General features: G+C 68.8%; 1 protein-coding gene across 1 annotated transcript in view; it reads left to right on the top strand.

The window, feature by feature from the left end:
* Positions 1–17,377, top strand: part of SCARA3 (scavenger receptor class A member 3) — a 27,675-nt gene extending 10,298 nt beyond the window's left edge. The window contains exons 4-9 of the mRNA XM_044450309.1: positions 246–367; positions 6,117–6,173; positions 7,393–7,512; positions 10,686–10,784; positions 13,431–14,474; positions 16,938–17,377. Coding sequence (XP_044306244.1) covers positions 246–367; positions 6,117–6,173; positions 7,393–7,512; positions 10,686–10,784; positions 13,431–14,474; positions 16,938–17,377 — 1,882 coding nt within the window. The remainder of the gene's footprint in view (positions 1–245; positions 368–6,116; positions 6,174–7,392; positions 7,513–10,685; positions 10,785–13,430; positions 14,475–16,937) is intronic.
* The last annotated feature ends 632 nt before the right edge of the window (positions 17,378–18,009 follow it).

Below are 18,009 nucleotides of genomic sequence, written 5' to 3'. Positions count from 1 at the left end.
GGGCCGTCGAGGGGGTGAGTGTGGGCGCTCCGCCGCCGCCGCCGGGGAGGCGCAAGCGCCGGCCCCCGGCCCGGGGGGCCGTCCGGGGCCGCGCGGTCCGCCCTGCCGGCTTCCGCGGGGGCGCTGCGGGGAGGGGGGCGCCTGGCGCTTTCCCCGAGCCGCGACGTTCCGCTGCGCCGCCCCCCGCGCCCCTGGGGGCATGTGGGGAGGCGGCGCGGCCGGCCCAGGGCCACCCTCCCGATAAGAGCCATCGGGCCACCTTGCGGCGTCTCTTCGAGGCCTAGCGCCGCCTGCATCCGCTCGTTGCACGCTCGGGTCTCGGGAAGCAGCCCGCACGACGGGCGGACAGGCAGGAGGCGGAGGCGAGGTGAGCCCCCTGCCCGGGGAAGGGCCGGGGAGGGGCGCGGGGGAAGCCAAGGCGCGCCGGGCACAGCCTTGCCCGCTGCCGCCCGCCAGGAAGGGCTGTCGCCCCCCGGGCTGCGGCGGCGCTCCTTCCTTCCTTCCGTCAGGCACCGGGCAGCCCGTTTGTCGGAGGGACCGGAAGGTGCTCGTCCAGTGCCGCCCAGCGAGGCCCCGGCAAGGGCAGGGTTTCAACCCGGGGCCCCCGGAGGACAGTGCTGGGAGCTGGGCGGTTTTGAACGTTGCATCCTGAAGGGAAAGGAAAGGGGGCGCGTCTGGCGTGGGGCGCTCGGCCGCCAGTCCTTTTCTACGGCAGCACCGCATGACCCGTGCGCGCGGGCTGTGCCAGGGCCCCTGCTTTTGCTTAGTTTGCAACGGATGGGAAGAAACGCTCCGGGGCAGAGCCCCACGGCTCCGGCGGTGGGGTGGCCTTCCTGAGCGACTCTCGGACTGCGAAGCGGACGGCTCTGTAGTTAAGGTGAGCCGAGGACTTCGAAGGAAGGCGCCGAAAGGAGCAAACCTCCAATTTGGAAAGGCAGCGGTGGGTAATTTTAGCTCGCAGCAGCAGGCGGTGCCGGATGCAAACCTTATTTATCTTAATTTTGTAAACTTCAGGTTAGGATCTGGTAATAGTGGGTCCTGCCTGGCCATTGCAGAAGGCAGCAAGCGAGCTTCTGATTCCCGCTGGGCTGGAGTAGCTGGACTTCCTCTGACATCGGGAAGCTTGAACAAACAAATAGCCCGAATTCGGTGTCAGATGAGGCCTGGACGGCCCTGGAAAGCCTGGCAGAACTGAAAAAGGGTCAGGACCGGCTCTATCTCTCGGCACCTGAGGGTGAAGAGACAGCTGGCTGGGAAGTGCTCTTGCACAAGTCCCATGGGAGTGGATGGGAGCCGTGGATGCTCCTGACCCCACAGAGGGCTCCTCCAGGCAGACAATCCCTGCTCTTCCCGAATGTGGATTCTGTGGGCATACGAGGGAAGCCTGCATCTAATTTTAGCTTGGAAAAACGCTGATGTTTGGGAACAAGGGTGCCGACTGGGGGAGCGGGGAGGGGGCTCCCATATGCTTCTTTGATCATGTATTCATCTGCAGTATTTTTATGCTGCTCCTCAGGCGAAAAGGCTTACAATAAATTGAACGAGACAGGCTCCAACCGCAGGATGATAATCTGAAAGTACATGGCACCCAAAGAAGAAGGAACGGTGAGGGAAGAGGGGCTGGCCGAACGGCCCCTCCCCCCTCCCCCCTTCTGCTCAGGCTGCTGGGATAGCTATGGGCAGAGCAGCGGGACTCCGGCCCCCATCAGCCTCTGGCAGTACAGCCCATGTGGCACAGGCACAGAGGGGCCTATCATTCCAGAGGCGCTCCTGCTGGAGAACCTTACAACTCCAGCAGGCGGATCTCCTTTCCTGGGGCAGCTTGTCCCAGTGGAACGACATGGGGATCTTGCCACCCCGCCGCCCCACGGCCCCGCAGACACGGGGGCTGCCCTGTCCGGGACCCCACTGCAAGGTGGGCGTTGCGGGAGCGAATTCCCCCTTCCGAGGGCTGCGTCCTCCGCCGCAGGGGGACCCAAGGAGAGGAGGAGGGCCGGTGCCGCTTCTCCCGCCTCGGAGGCCATCTGGGGCCCGCCCGGCCCTCGCGGTAAGGGAAGGGAACCACCGCACAGGCCCGGCTCCTTGCATGGCTGCTCCTGGGCAGCTGTCGGCCTGCAGGAGGGCCCCCCGGCAGGCGAGGGGAGACCGGAGCCCCCTCGCACCGTCCGGTGTGGGGCTGCCGGCTTCTGCATGCTGTTTGCGGGGCTGGGCGGGATGTGCAGAGGAACCGTGGGCCGAGAGGGCCCCGGGGGTGCGCCTCCCTGTGCCCCGTCATTTTTGACAGAGCATGCGCCACCAGCCTTCCCCAGGGAGGGGCCCCCAGATGTGCTGCAGGCCAACACATCTGGCAGGAGCCGGGCTGCAGGAGGCTGCTCCGAGCAGTGGTGGGTGGGGGGGCACCTGGTCCCCCAGAATGCTCCTGCCCAAGCATCACTCGGGGCATGCTGGGCAATGGGAAGGCAAGCAGAAGCCAGCCGTCAGCGCTGCCCGGAGCCGTTCCTCACCTGCCTGGGCCCGGGCAGAGCTCACCGTGCTTCCTGCTCGTTCCTCCTCCCACGCGGGGCCTCGCCAGGCTCGGCGCGCAGGGAAACAGCGCGCAGGGGGCCCCTGCAGCCTGCGAAGCAGGCGGGGGGCATTTATTGCGCCCGGGGCCCCTCCCCGCTGAGCTCTGGGACATCATCCCCTTCCAGGCTCTGCTGTTGTTGTGGGCGTGGGGTGGGGGCAGACTGAGGAAAGCGCAGTATTAAATTCCACGCCAGAACCAACTGGAACGACACCTTCGAGGAAAGGAGAAGCCACTGCGCTCTGGAGCAGCGCCGCCTCGCGGTCGATCGCCATCATACGTGAGGCCTCATATAGGAACGTTTAATGGCTGGCGGGCAGGAGAGCGGGGGAGGCGGAGCGACGCCTTTCCTCGCGGGGGGGCTCGGGAGCGCCGCGGGAAGGGGGGGCCAGGCCTCCCCGGTAGCGGGACCCTGGGCACGCCGCTGGCTCCGGCCCCCCGGGGGACGAGGGGGCGCACCCCTCCGGCCGGGGCGAGGGGCGCGCGCGAGCGAGGGCTGATCAGGGGCGGCCCCGCGGGGCCCGGGCGATGCCGGCCCGGGCGGGCAGCCACCCCGCGGGGCAAGGGCAGGCACGGCGGCCCGACCCTTCCCGGGGCCCAGCTGGCGGCAGCACGCCTGCCCATCCACCCGCCCGCAGCCGGAGGCACGGACGGGGCGCGGGGGCGGCGTCTGGCCGCGGACGCCCCCTCCGCTCCCGGGGCTCGGCGAGCGCCGCGCCCCGTTCTGCTGCCGCGCCGGGCGGTGCTTCCCCCTTGCGAGCCCCCCTGCTGCGGTTCCCCCTGGAGGTCTTGCACAAGCGCCATCCAAGCGCCGGCAGGAGAGCAAGATGCTCCGCTAGCCCAGCCTGCCTGCCCTGCCCTGCCCTGCCCTGCCCTGCCCTGCCCTGCCAGCGTCGCTTGGCTTGCTCCCCGTGACCTCGCAGCGCGCCCTGCCGGGGAACCGGGCGAGATCCAGAGGGCACATGTCCCGCCAACCCAGGTGTGAGTCGTGCTGGTCCCGGCCAGGCCCCTGCAGTCGGCCCGCCAAGGGAGCGGCCGGAGCGTGGCCGGGCTGAGCCTGCCCCCCCCCCACCGAGGCAGGTGCTCTCTCACTTCAGGCCTCCGTCCGTTCTTTCATCTGCGGCGTACTAATGACTGGCCTACCTTGCAGGGTTGTTGCAGGATCCCAGCTAGACAGCTGTCCCTCCGATGAGTGATGCAGGCGCCGAGCACCACGGGCAGGGGCCAGCGGGCAGCTCCCTCTCCAAAGCGCCCTCCCCCCGCCCCGGTGCTTGCGGGCGCCTGCTCAGCAGGAAGGCCTGGGAAGGCCGGCTGCCGCCCCCGCTTGGCAGGCGTCCCCGGGCCCCTGCGCCTCAGCGCCCCACGTGCCTGCTCGGGACGGGGTGGTTCTGCGGCTCCAGGAACACACGGGCCTTTGTCCTGGCTGGGGTGAGCTGAGGCGGAGGGGCGCTGGTGGGCCGGGGCGACGGATGGGCTCGGCCTGCGCGGGGAAAGCGGCGCGCGGGAAGGCTGTGCCGGCAGGTCTGCACTCCCCCCGCAGCGCATGGAGTGGTCGGGCGACGCGCGGCCATGTTGCAAGCCCCCCTCTTGCCACTTCCGTGTCGTGGCGCACGGCCGAGTCGCCCCTTCCTCCATGTGCCAGAGGGCCCTCCCGACGGGGCGCTTCCCGCACCAGCGTGGCACGCGTGTGGCTGGCACAGAAACGCCCCCCTGTTCAGCAAATGGGGGGATGCCTCGCGCAGAAGGAAGCCGGCCGGGAAGGACCGCTCCCGGCCCAAAGCCTCGTCCCCCCGCGTGGCCGCCCTCCGCGTCCCGAAGCAGCTGGCCGGCAGCCTCCGGAGGACGGGGGCAGCCGCAGCTCCTGGAGACGGAAAGCACAAGTGGACATGCAGAGAAGGATCAGCCCGACAGGAAAAAAAGTAGCCCCCCCCCCCGCCCCGCTTGATCTCCTGTTTTTATTATCGCTTCTCTATCCTGCCCTTTTGCTTCTTGTGAGAACCCCGGAGGGCTTACGCAGCCGCGCCTCATCCTCACCGCGACAGCCCAGCGAGGGAGGCCGGGCTGAGAGGCCAAGACTAGCCCAGAGGCCCCCGTGAGCTCCACGGCCCAGTGGGGCCAGAAGGGGGGTGCAGCTCCCCAGGCCAGGGCACAAACCCACGGGCCACTCTGGCTCGCACATCGGCTGCTGTCGTGTGCCCTGCGATGCGAGTCCCACCACCCCAGCTGGCAAGCGGCGCGAGGCACCGGCTTCCAGCAGCGGGCGCTCGTGGAAGTGCCAGCCGGCAGCCCGGCAACCCACGGCCCCCCGTGCGGTTTCTCCCTGGATTCTGAACCCGCCCCGTGAGCCGGAAGCCCCCCTGAGCGGTCTGGCTGCCCGGTCCGCGTGCGACGGAGCGTGGCCTCGTCTGCCCCCACCAGGCCCTGAGCGCACAGCTCCGCGGGCTCCGAGGCAGCCCCTCTGGCAGGTGGGCGAGAGCGCTTGCTCTCGTGTAACGCCGGCTGTGCTGTGGCCAGTGCAGCCACCCCCACCTCCCCCAGGAGCGGCTGCCATATCCTTGCCCTCGTGGGCAACTCAGGCCATTACGTTGCCCCAACAGCGGGGGGAACAGCAGCCACGGGGCGCCCTACTCACCGGGAGCAGAGCATACAGAATCGGGGCTAGACGGCCAAAATGAGTCAGTCGAAACAGACAGACCTAGTAGCACAGTGCTTCAAGGTACGCAGAAGAGAAGGCTTGGAAACGAAGGAGCCCCCGACCGGGCTGAGGAGCCCAGCCAAGTGGAGCCAGAGGCAGGGTTTGGCTTCCAGGGCGGATCGGGGCCCCTCCAGCTCTGCCTGGAAGGGCTCACTCACGTCCAGACTGAGGACTGTTCTGGCACCGGGAAGCTGTTCTGGGGTGCCGTGGGTGCGTTCGCGGCCCTTCCCCAACCTTCCCCAGTCAGGACTGCGGCTGCTCACCGGGAGCCCACCAAGCTGGGGAAGCGGCGGCGGCGACAGGGCTGCCCAGTTCGGCCCCTGCTGGCTCGCGAGTGTCTCTGTTGCCAACCCAAGCCGCCCCCCGGCACCCGCAGGACCGAGGCCCGTGGCCTCGCTGCCCCCGCTCGCCGAGCCCGTGCCACCCCACCCCACCCCCTCGCATTGCCCCTTCCCCTCACGGCCGGAAGAGGGTCGCTCCGAGCTACAGTTGGACTCCCTTTCTGGCCAGCTGCTTCAGGACGGGCGCTGAGCCCCACGCGCCAGAATGCAACTCCAGGACTGCCCTTCCAAGCGGGGCCACCCGCCCCTGCCTGAAAACCGCTGGCGAGGAGAGCCACCGTTCCCCTCCCTCTTGCTGGGCTGACGTCCGTCTCCTTTGACCCTGGAAGGCAGGCCGGGGTGCCTCCAGAGACCTCGCTCGGCCCGCGCCCTGCTTGCTCCTTCCGGAAAGCGGGGTGCACGACCGGGGCCCCTCCGAGGGGTGAGTCGGGCTCGGGCAGGGCGTGGGCCGCCTGCCTCGCTCCATGCGCACCCGTGCGAACCGCTTCCGACCACCTGCTTCGTCTTTGCGTTTCAGAGGAAGACCTCACCGGGGAAGGCGAGGAGATGCCGTCCTTCCGCTACAGGCCAAGCGGTGAGCGCAGCGCAGCGGCTTCCCCCCGCCCCCCGCCCCCCCCCCGGGGGCAGTAGCGTGCATGGCGCTCCGGCTCAGCCCGTCCCCGGCAAGCCCCACGGGATCTTGGCCTGGCTCGGCTCGGTTCAGCCCGCCAGGTTCCCGGGAAAGCGCTTCCGTGCTCGTTTTCGTTGCCGGCCTGTTGCTCGGCTTTCGTGGGCCGTTTTCCAAAGTGCGCCCTTCCCCTCCATCCACTGAGCACGGACGTGCCTGCAGTTCGGGGAAAGGGACAGTTCAAAGATCCCCAAGAAAGAGAAAGGAAGGAAGGAAGGAAGGAAGGAAGGAAGGAAGGAAGGAAGGAAGGAAGGAAGGAAGGAAGGAAGGAAGAAAGAAAGAAAGGCATTTCCGGGCACAGTTGCAAATGAGGGAATTCCCAAGGCTCTTCTTGGGAAAAGCCCTCTTGCTTGGGCTCGCGGTGGTGTTGCAAAGGGGCAGGACCCAAACGGATGCCCCGTGCGCGCCCCTTCCTGCACCCGGCCTCTGGCGCCACTCCCACGGCTCCCGCCACAGCGCCCTCGGTGTGCAGAGTGGGCCGAGGGGTCGTGCGCCTGGGGAAGGGGGGCGTTTCGCGCGGAGACTGTTGAGCGTTCGGGTGGCAGCCCCGCGCACAGGTCACGAGCGCAAGGCAGTCTGATGCTCCGGGAGACTTTTCTGTCGCGCAGAGTTGCTTTAAAAGCACTGCGAAGGAATTCAAGCGAAAGAGGCCGGTGCCCCTGCGAGGGGTCACCCACTGTGGGAGCACCCTGCTCATCCTGTGGTTGACCCCGCGCCTCCTCGAGCAGAGGGCCTTTCCGAAATTTTCCAGAGCACAGAAGCACAGTTGCTCTTCTTGCTCACACCAAGGATGTGATGCTGAAAGCCCCAGACTCTCCTCCCAGGCCAGGCCCTTCCCTGGAGGGAACCTCATCAGGCCCCCCGACCCCGGGAGCGAGGTCCTCGAATGACGGTCCTGCTCGCCACAGCCCTGCTCCGCTCTCCAACCCTGCACTCAGGGCTGGGGCTTCTAAAAAGGGCCCCTGAGCATGCACAGAAAGCGTTTTCCTCCGCACGGCACCATCCGAGATCATTAGAGGGCTCTGCGCAACGGGAACGCCGTCCGGGCGAACTGTCCTTCCAGCCCGTCCCTCCCAGGCACTCAGCCCTCCCATTAACTGGGCTCCTCGGCCGCTTCCTCCCACAGGCCGGGCAAGGAGCGGCTGCAGCCAGTGCGAGAAGGCCCTCACGCTCCAGGCCTCCGTGAAGGTGCTGTACGCCTTCGTCGCCGTGCTCGTGCTGGCGGTGGTGGTGCTGGCGGCTTTGGGTAAGAGCCCCCGCGGTGCGTGTCCCGCAGGCGCAAGCGGCAGAGGGGTCTCTCCTGTGCAGCCCCCTCTCCAGGCTCCCGAAGACGGGCATCCAGAGAGCGGGCGTGCTCCAGCTGACCGCGTGGGGAGCAAGAGAGCACCTCGTGCGGAGGGGCAGGGGGGGCCCGGTCGAGGCAGGGGGCTTCCTGGGCAGGGCTGGGCCAGACCGCCAGGACTGGCCCTGAGAAGGGGCCACCGGAGGAGCCGTGGAGGTCCGTGCATCCCCGCGGCTCCGGGGCGCCCGCTCAGCGGACTGCTTGCCGGAGAGAGCGAGCGCGGGCTTGTTCTGGGAGGGTGGCTGGCCCAGTGGCTGGACCCCCGGGAGTCTCTGGCTCTGGCACGGCTGTCCCCGTATCCCCCATAGGCACAGAGCTGCGGCCAGAGAGGGGGAGCCGGAACTGGCTCGGGGAGGCGCATCGCTTGTGTCCCCTTTGGAAACTCGGTGCCCGAATAGCCGTTGTGCTGTGAGATCTGAGCGCCCAGTTGCTCCTGGCACATGCCGCCCACACAGGCCAAAAAGGCACGTGCTTCTGGGGCACTCAAGGGGGGGATCCGCAGCAGGCCCCTCTGTCCCGGTGCTTCCCGACCCGTCCTGGTTTGCTGGGCCGAGGCCTCTCCCCTCTCCCGCCCACTGTGGCAGTGGCAGCTTTCCCCGGCCGGGCTGGACCACAGCCCCCAGCATCCCTGCCCGGCCACGGCCACTGTGGGGCGGCCGGGTGACAGAGCCCCGTCCCTGCCGGTGCCCGGGCCGTGCGCTGGGCCCCTCGCAGCGGCCGTGCCAGGAGACGAGCCACGCCTGGCCTTGTCCTGAGGCCACCCGTGCCGCCCCCTGCACTATCCCAGGCCTGCCGCGAGGGGCCGGGTTCAAGGACTGCCCCCACTGGGCGCAGGAAATGCTCCCCCCACCGGCGCCCCCGCAGCAGTTTTCTGGCCGGCTGCAGGTGGGGAGGAGGCCGCCGTAACCGGCCTGCGTCTCTGTCCAGAGGCTCTGTTCCCCCTGCTCCCTTCGGTGCCGAAGAATCCAGATGCCCGGAATTGCCCCCGGCCTTCTGGGGAAGCCCTTCTGCAAAGACCACCCACCGCCTCTTGGTCGGGCTGGCACGGTGTGGCCCCCTCCCTCTGGGGCTTGTGCCCAAACCCTGCCAGGCCCTGCCGGTGGGCCGGCTCTCCGCAGAGAACGGCTGTGGCTTGGGCCCCGTCCCAGCACTCGGCACCGCTGGGCCGTCACTCTGCAGCCGCTGCCCGGTGGGTCGGTGGGTCGTAAAAGAGACCACGCAGCACAGCCCGGGGCGCAAGGGACGGGCCTCGCTCCCCCCACCACAAGATCCTGTCTCTGATTTCGGCAGTTCACGGCCCTGGCCTGGGGGCTGCAAATGTGGAGTGGCCAGAACGTCTCAGATGCTCAGACTGGCCGGGGGGTTGCCGGCTTCTGGCAGCTCAGATGCCTTCTTCATTTCCCTCTCAATGAGCCCACCTGGCAGGCTGGCTGGGGAGGATGGGAACTGTAGGCCAGCTTGCCTGGAGGATTGTTCCGGTGGAGAAGCTTTTGCAAACGAGGAGAGCGCTTCCTAAGGGGAACCGGGTTTCTGCAGGAGCGAACGAGCAGCCACACTTTGGGGTGCGTGTGGCCCCTTGGGGAAGGACTCTGCACGTGGGGCAGGATCTGTGCAGGCTGGAAGCACTGGGTCCCGCGGAAGCTGCACGTCACGGGCCGTGGCTGCAGCCGCGGCTTCCTGGGGCCCACGGCTCCCACAGCCTCGCCGGGTGGCGCGGAGACGAGGCTCTCGCGTCCTTCGGCAGGCAGGACCACGGAGCGGAGCAGGAGAGCGGGAAGGGGCCGCGAAGGCAGGCCGTCGGGCCCAGGGCTTGCTTCGGGGCGCTGGACGGGGCCCGCTGAGCATCCGGCCCGAACGCGGGTCGCGGGCTCCTGCCAGGCGGTGGGATCTGTCGTGCAGTTCTGGGGCAGGGGGGCCACAGAGCGGGGGGCACGGGGCACAGGCCGCTTTCTGCCGCGGGCTGGAATGGTGCAGCTCAGCGTCCTGGGGCTCTTGCGAGGCGGTGCCGGGCTGCGGGCCGTCCGGGCCCCTCTCCGGTTGCAAGCCGGTGCCTCCTTTCCCGTGAAACGCTCTGCTGTGGGTCACCACAGAGGAAGAGGCAGAAGGGGCAGGCGTTTCCCAGCCCCCCAGCAGAGCCTCCGCTTGTTCCGCACAGCACCGCTGACCCAGACGGGCAGGAATGGCTCTGCCGGCCGGGGGTCCGACCTGGGCCCTGCAGCCTGCACAGAGGGGCACGGCCACGGAGCGGGGGCCCCTCCCGTGGCAGGAGGCCAGGGGGGCCTTTTGCAAAACGCGCCTTCAGGGGACGGCATGGCATGGCTAGGCAGGGTTGGCCCCTGCAGCTCCGCTGGCCGGCGGGAAGAGGCACGGCTCAGCCTTCAGCCCTCCAGCAGGAGGGGCTGAGGCCCCCGGGAGACAGCCGGAGGCCGGATCCCGGGGATGCTTGCGGCACCCGCCCTCCACCCGCGGCGCTGCTGGGGCTTCCAGGCAAGCGTTCCCTGCCCCGCTGCCTCGGCCGGCCTGCAGAAGCCTTTCTCGGGAAGCATCCGCCCCGGCTCAGCCAGAAGCTGCCCGGCAGGGGCCCGTGTGGTGCCCTACAGACGAGCAGGCCCACGGGCTGCTGCTGTCGGTGTCGCAAGACATGGCAGCAGGGGCCAGGGGGCGGCCCCTCGAGCCGGCCAGCGTGTCCTGCACAGGCGCCCTGTGAGCCCCCAGCAAGCGACTGTGGGGTGTGGGTGGGGAGGGGTCTGCCCCTTGCCCAAAGGGCTCTCCTTGCCGGGAGGAGGGTCTCGCCAGCCCCTCTTCCTCGGGGGCATTTCCCGAACCAAGGAAGTGCTTGGAAACTCTGCCAGGGCAACCCAGGCTGGATCCACGGCCGACCCGCCCGTCCAAGCCACCAGCCTGAGCACGCGGGTTCAATGAAATGGGGAGCACACAAGGCGTTCCTAGGGGCACCTGCCCCCCCCCCCAGCACGGGGGAAGTCCTGCCCCAGCGTCTCGCGCTCAGTGCATGACTCCGAAGCGGCAGCCGCACGGGAGGCCCCGGGGCGCGCTCACCTCCTCTCTCTCCTGCGCAGTCTTCAAGAAGGTGAACTCCATCGCGGATGACGTCAGCTCGGCCCAGGTGTTCTACCGGAAGAAGATCGCGTCTGTCCAGGAGAACCTGCAGGAGCTGGGTGAGCTCGGGCCGCACGCTGTGGGCTTCCCCCGGGCACGGAAGGGCGGCGGCACATGGGAACGGCTGCGGGGCCACCACCGAGCAGCCTGCCTTGGCCTGCTCCTGGCGGGGAGGTCTCGGATGGGGATTCTGGCGGGGTGGGGTGCGTCTGGGGCCCCCAGCGGGCTCGGCATTGGGCAAGGTGCGGGGGCACAGGTCTGCTGGGCAGCCGGGCGGGGCAGTGGCGGTGGCCGGAGAGCGGGGGCCGCAGAAGCTGGCGGGGGGCCCACGCCGTGGCCGGGTCCTGCCTTGCGTCAAGGCCAACTTTAGCAGAACTGGCAGGGGCTCCTCCAAGAGGGGACGGAGGAGGAAAGGGGGGCGACATGCCAGGAGTGGGTGGCACCTGGTCCTGCCCTGGCCCGCCAGGCGGCAGCGAGCGCCTCTTTCCAGAGGGCGTGAGCGTTTCTGGGCAGTCAGCAGATTGTGGTCAGTTCTCGTCAAGTCAGCGGCGGCCCGGCCAACTTGACAGCTGCCTGTGAGTAATACACACACACACACACACACACACACACACACACACACACACGGCCCTGACTCACTCGCTGGCTGCTGGAAAACAGGAGGAGGAGGAGGAGGGAGGGAAGCATCTGCAACCCTTGACACATGCACCCCGAAGCAAGAGCAGCGGCTTGTGCCCGAGCGGTGCTTAGGACTCCCATCCGGGGGCCCTCCTGGGGACCCAGGCTGCGGTGGGACCCGTCCCCGCAGCTCCGTCCCCGGCCGGCTCGCTGGAGCGGGGCCTTCGCGGGTGTGCCGGGATGGCTGGCCAGCGGGCACCGCCCAGAACAAGGGCTTCTTGGCATCGCGCACCGGAGCCAGGGGGCGGGGGGCGCGCTCGGCCAGGAATTTTCCCCGTGGAAACAAGTGGAATGGGCCCGGCCAGGACTGACCTGGAGGGGCTCCTGTTTCAGAGGGAATTCATCTTCTGCTTCTCCTTCTCCTTCTGCTTCATCATCATCGTCACTGTTGTTTTCTCCTGGATGGTGCAGTGGGGCAGGGAAGCCAGGGCAGGGTGGCCTTCAGCGTGCACAAGTGCCAGGTCTTGCACGTGGGGCCCAGGAGTGGGTGTCACGGGCACAGGCTGGGGGGCGAGTGGGGGGAGAGCAGCGCTGTGGAAGGATCTTGCCCTCCTTGTCACAGAAGACCGAGCGTGAGCCAGCCATGTGGTGCGGCGGCCAAGAGGGCAAACGCCACCCGCGGACGCCTGGCCAGGAGCGTGGCTTCCGGGTCGAGGGGGTGTCAGGACTGCTCTGGGTGGCACTGGCGCACCCTCCCCTGGGGTACCGTGGCCAGTGCTGGGCTCCCCGTCGTGGGAGAGACGCAGCCAGGTCGGGGTCGGCCCAGCGCAGGGCACAGGAATGGGAGCCGGGCTGGGAGGGCTGGCCTGGGAGGAGAGTGGGGGGAGCGGGGTCTCTCCAGCTGGAGGAGGGGAGACCCCAAGGGGGCCTGTTAGCGGCTTCTGGGGGTGCGAGGGGGTGTCCTGTGGGGCAGGGCCCTGAGCTGTTCTCCCCTGCAGCGGAGGATGGGATGTATTCTGATGGGGCAAAGCCTGAGGAACCGGGCTTCAGCTTGGATGCCAGGAAGGACTTGCTGGCGGTTGGGACCCCCAGGGTATGGAATGGGCTTCCAAGGGAGGTTGAGGCCCCACCAGTGAGGGGCTTCAAGGAAAGATGGGGCACCCACATGTTGGGGATGACATGAGTGGAGCCGGCTGGAGCCGGGGGTCAGACCAGATGGCCTGGGGGCCCTTCCAGCTCGCCCTGTTTCTCTGCTTCCGTGAGCCTGGAGCAGGGCCCCAGTGCTGGGGGGCTCCCGCTCCAGGCCCCCCGCCAGTGCCTGCCCCCTGCCCCACTGGCCCTGTGGACAGCTCTAGGCTGGCCGGGGCTGAGGGGACCCCAGAATCCTGGACGAGCAGAGCCGGGAGGGGCCAGAGGGCCCGACCCCCGCTCAGTGCGGGGCTCCCAGGTCAGCCGTCCCCTCGGAGGCCTCCGGGTCGGGAGCCCACCGCCTCCCTGGGCCACAGCTCCTTTGCCGAACCGCTCTAAGGGTCCCAACGTCCTTCTGCTGCTCGGCCAGAGCCCAAGCCAGGCGCCTCGGAGCAGCCGCGGACTGAGCGGGCCCCCTGGCCTGTGGAGCCCGGGGCCGCGGTGGCTCCTCCGGCCAGGCTCTGGCTGGAGACGCCAGGGACCGACCCGGGTGCTCTGGCTTTGCGCTCCCGTGTTGCTGTCAAGTTGCAGCCCACCAGCCCCGGGAGGGCGGGACTTCCCCACAAGGGACCCCATGGCCCAGGGAGGTGGTGGGGTCTCCCCCGAGGCATCCAAGATAAGAGAGGGGGCTGACGTTTAGCTGGGAGGCCTGCCCCGGGGGGGGGGGCTGGGGCCCTCTGGCCCCTTCCAGACTCCAGGAACTGCTGCTCTCCCGTCGGATTCTGCGGCTCGCGTTCACCACGCTCGGTGGGCAGAGATGCACAGCCCCCCCTCTGCTGACCGTGTCCTCCACACCAGCAGTCCTTGGGAGGGACGGGGGGGTGGCCGGCCCCTGGCTCGGGGCCCGCTGTGCTTCGACCGGGCGTGACCCTGCCACGGCGCTTCTCTTCCTCGTCCAGACGAGAAATCTGTGGCCAACTGCTCCTTCTGCCACGACACGGGCCTGCTCGGCCAGGAAATCGGCAAGCTGCAGGAGGAGCTGGAGGAGGTCCAGAAGAAGCTGCTGGCCCAGGAAGTGCTGCTGGACCGGGCCGGGCAAGCCCACCAGCAGCTGTCCTCCGCGAGCGACAGGATCGCGGGCGAGGTGGACGGCTGCGTCTCCGCCATCCAGCAGGTCAACCAGAGCCTGGGCCTCTTCCTGGCCCAGGTGCGAGGCTGGCAAGCGGCCACCGCCGAGCTGGGCCGCTCGCTGAAGGCGCTGTCGCAGGAGCACTTCGACGTGGCGGCCGTCATGGAGCAGATGAACTTCACCATCGGGCAGACCTCGGACTGGGCGCTCGTCATCCAGAGGAAGACCACCGAAGAGACGCTGACCCTGCAGCGGATCGTGGCCGAGTGGCAGAACTACACCCGCCTCTTCGGGAGCCTGCGGGCGACGTCCTCCAAGACCAGCGAGGTGGTCAAGAGCATCCAGTCCAGTCTGGGCATCGCCTCCCAGCGGATCGGCCAGAACTCGGAGGGGATGCACGACCTGGTCCTCCAGGTGATGAGCCTGCAGCTGCAGCTGGACAACGTCTCCTCCTTCCTGGACGACCACGAGGAGAACATGCACGACCTGCAGTACCACGCCCGGTACACGCAGAACCGGACCGCCGAGCGCTTCGAGACCTTGGAGGGCCGCATGGCGTCCCACGAGATCGAGATCAACACCATCTTCACGAACATCAACGCCACCGACAGCCACGTGCACAGCATGCTGAAGTACCTGGACGACGTGCGGCTGTCGTGCACGCTGGGCTTCCACGTCCACGCCGAGGAGCTGTACCACCTGAACAAGTCGGTCGGCCTCATGCTGAGCACCACGGACCTCCTGCGGGAACGCTTCGGCCTGCTGAGCGCCCGGCTGAACTTCGACATCCGCAACCTCTCCATGGTCATGGAGGAGATGAAGGCCGTCGACACCCGGCACGGGGAGATCCTGCGGAACGTCACCGTCTTGCGCGGTGAGCACCGCGGGGCGGGGGGAGGCCGGGGGCTCCGGGGAAGCGCCTCCCTCCACGGAGGCTTGGCTGCGGTGGCGCCCGTGGTGCGGGCCCGGCCTCCGCCGTGGGACTGTGGCGCGGGGCTCCTCTCGGCTCACGGTCCGCTTTAACCAGCGCAGCCTGGGAATGAAACTCCCCCTCCGAAAACGGGCCATTCATCATTAATTAATTAATGATCGCCCCAGTCATCTCAAACCATTTATTTTCCATTAGTTTGCACACTGAGCCAATGGGAAAGCAGCTTCGGTTAAGATTGACTGCCCTGCAAGGGGAGGGTTGGTTTTACTTTTGTTTGTTTGCTTTTCAAGGGAAAAGCAGCGTGTGGGAGGAGAGTTAACCCTCCGCTCCCCAGTGAAGATGGCCCGCTGCAAAGCGCTTGAGCGGCCGACAAGCCGCTCTGGGGCACCGCTGGGCCCTCGCGAGCCCCAAGGGAGAGCGGGAGGGAGAGTCCGTGGCAGGACCCCCCCGGGCTCCCGTCTTGCAGCATCCCTGCTGTGGGCGTTCCTCCGTGGGGCAGCTTAAAAGGCACCTCGCGCGTCAGGCTCCTTGGGTGGAGGGACGAATCCCAGCCGCGCTGCTTCTCCACAGCACCTGCCAGCTCTCCGAGCTCTGAAACCCGCCGTGGCTTCCCAGGCCTGTTCCGACCGCCCCGACGAGCCGACTCGGCCACTGGCCACGGCCACACGGCGTGCCTCCGCGAGGCGTGTCCCCGGCAGGCCTTCGGTGCCGCGTTCCCAGGCCCGAGCGAGCGACCGCCGCACAGAACAGATGCCAGCCAGCATTCGGCCGAATCGGGGCCGGCCGGCGTCGCCGTGGCGGGCGCCACCCGCGGGGAAGGCCCTGTGCTGGCGCAGCCCGGCGGCTCGTGCGCCCCGGGACGGGTCTCCTCCTGCCCGTCGTTCCTGCACTTCTTGGGCTCACAGCCCGTCGTTTCTCTTCCTGAGTGCTCGATGCGGCTGTTCCCAGTCCTGTCCTCACAACAACCCCCCTGCGAGGGAGGCTGGGCTGAGGGCCTGTGGCCGGCCCAGCCTCCCACTGGGCCCCGTGCCGAACGCCCCCCAGTCACATGCCCCGGGACGCACGTCCAGAAATGCCCCCACACGCGGGCGAGTGGTCCCCACATGCACGGCACCAACTCATGAGCTAGTGTGTGTCTGTGCATCCGGGGGGGGGGGGGGGGGCGCAGAGGAAGAGCGGGGGTCCTGGCCAGACCTGCCCCCTGCTGGCCGTGGGAAAGGTCTGGGTCCCTCCTGCTCAGGTGTCACGGGGCAGAGCCAGCACCACGCTAGCCAGAGGAAGGGGCTGGCGTGCGCTCGCAGGGACAGGCCAGGGGGGAGTGGGCAGCCAAGGGGCTTCGGGGGGGGGGGGGGGGCGGGGGTTGCTGCAGGGGGCTTGGGAATGGTGGGGAGCGCTGGGGGTCACATGCTGCAGCCACTGCAAAGCCCCCAGGACCTGTGCTCCCGATGCCCGGAAGTGGGCGAGGACCGGTCAGCAGGGAGGGCTACTCTGCACGTGCTCGGAGCACCCCCACCTCTACTTCGGTCCGGATTCTGGCCTTCAGTGCAAGCGGGGGGCAGGTCCAGCCAGTGCAGCGTGGCAGGGAGAGTGCAGGACGGGGGCCTGGGGGGGGCCGGGCGGGCAGGCTGGCGGCCACCGCTGGCAGCTTTCCTTGCCGGGCGGGCGAGCACCAGGGCTGGCGCGCGTCAAGCTGTCTGTGGAGCGGGGCCTCCCCCGCCCCACCCCGTCCGGGGAAGCAGTGGGATCACCGTGGGGAGAGCCCGTTCTGGGGGGCTCAGCGTCTCCGGAAAGGTGCCCTGCGGTGCCCGGGAACGGCAGGGAGGGGGCCGCTGGAGGCCCTCCGCCTCCCCTCCGGCCGCCCCTTCGAGATCGGCTGGCAGCCGCAGTGCCGGGCGCGGTCGAAGGCGAGGCGCAGCGCCGGCTCAGGTTTTCCGCTGCGGAGGCCAGGTGGATTAAGGACAACAGCCCTTTGAAGGCCCCCCCGGGATTTCAGGCAGGACGTGGGCTCCGTAGTCAGGGGAGGGGCTGCGCGAGGAAGCGTGAGCCCCCCCCCCCGCTCCTGAGCACTGAGCACCGATTCCTGGCGCCGCCTCGCTTCCCCCTCCCTCCTGCCGTGGCCTCACCTGCAAACGACATTTTTTGGAGAATGTCATCCCATCCACGGCCTGACTTTTCCTCTGGCAAGGCGGCTTCCGAGGTGCCCCCCCCCGCTCCATTTCGTGTGCACAACAACCCTGCGAGCGGTGTGGCAGGCTGAGAGCGAATGATGGGCCCAACGTCCCCCAGGGAACATCATGGGCATGTGGGACCCCACTCTCACCACTAGACCATACTGCCTCACCACCTATCCCTGGATAGAATTGCATGCTCTCCGGTCGTATAATGTTGCTCTTTCTTCCTCCCCAGGCGTTCCCGGCCCCCCAGGCCCCAGAGGAGTCAGAGGAGACCTCGGCATAAAGGGTCTTCCTGGAAGCAGAGGACAGAAAGGCGACCCTGGGGGCCTGGGCCCTCCCGGGCCCCAGGGGGCCCGAGGCTCTCCAGGCGTCCCGGGGCCACAGGGCGAAAGAGGCTCTGCGGGCACGAGGGGCCCCCCCGGATTCAAGGGCACCAAGGGCAACTTTGGGCAAAGTGGGCCCAAAGGCCAGGTGGGGCCGAAGGGGGACGTGGGACCGCCGGGGCCCGAGGGGGTGCCGGGGCCCGCCGGGCCACAGGGGCCACCGGGGAAGCCCGGCAGCCCAGGCAAGCCAGGGCCGCCGGGCCCCATTGGGCTGACGGGGCCAAAGGGGGACCCCGGGATCCGAGGTCGGCCGGGGCTTCCGGGCCCCCCGGGGCCCCCAGGAATGTGAGCTGCTTCCGCTTGCCCTGCGCAAGACGCCATGGTGGACGCGGGGGGGGGGCGATCGGGCGGTCTCTGCTGCTGGCGCCTGCCCCTGCCTGCGCCCCATGGAGGGCCGGGGCGGCGTCCCCGTCCCGGCCGGCCGCGGGCGTCCCACACCGTCCAGCTCCGAGGTGGTTCAGGGCATCGTTCCAGTCGGGTCGGGGTTCCCTGCCCTGGGGGAGCTCAGAGGCTCCGAGCTGCTGCTGGCTCTCTCCGCCCACCTCACTTCAAGCACCTTCTCGGTCCCCCCACCCCGCACCTGGCCAGTCGCGTCCCCCCCATGTCCCTTCCCCTCCCTTCGGAGGGCTGCGCCGTGCAGGGAAACACTAGCGAACCTGTGGGGGGGGCGGCCGTGAAGGGGGGCACCCACTCAGCCTGCGTCCCCCCGTGCCCGTGTGCCGTGGAACCCTGGCCTGATTCTGCGCCTTACATGACAGCCTGACACACCGTGGAAGCTGGTCCTGCCCGTGGTTTCCACGGGAAGCCCCCCCCCCCCCCGCGGCTGCCGCTGCCCCGCTTCTGACCCTGTTGAGACACGGGCACCTGGGCGCCCACAGCAGCAGGTCCTTGCAGGGACAGGTGGGGGCGGTGGGGCGGCCC

The sequence above is a fragment of the Varanus komodoensis genome, unplaced genomic scaffold (genome assembly GCF_004798865.1).
Source record: "Varanus komodoensis strain SLA01 unplaced genomic scaffold, ASM479886v1 scaffold64, whole genome shotgun sequence".
Taxonomy (NCBI): Eukaryota; Metazoa; Chordata; class Lepidosauria; order Squamata; family Varanidae; genus Varanus; species Varanus komodoensis.
This window is presented reverse-complemented; position numbering and strand designations above follow the sequence as displayed.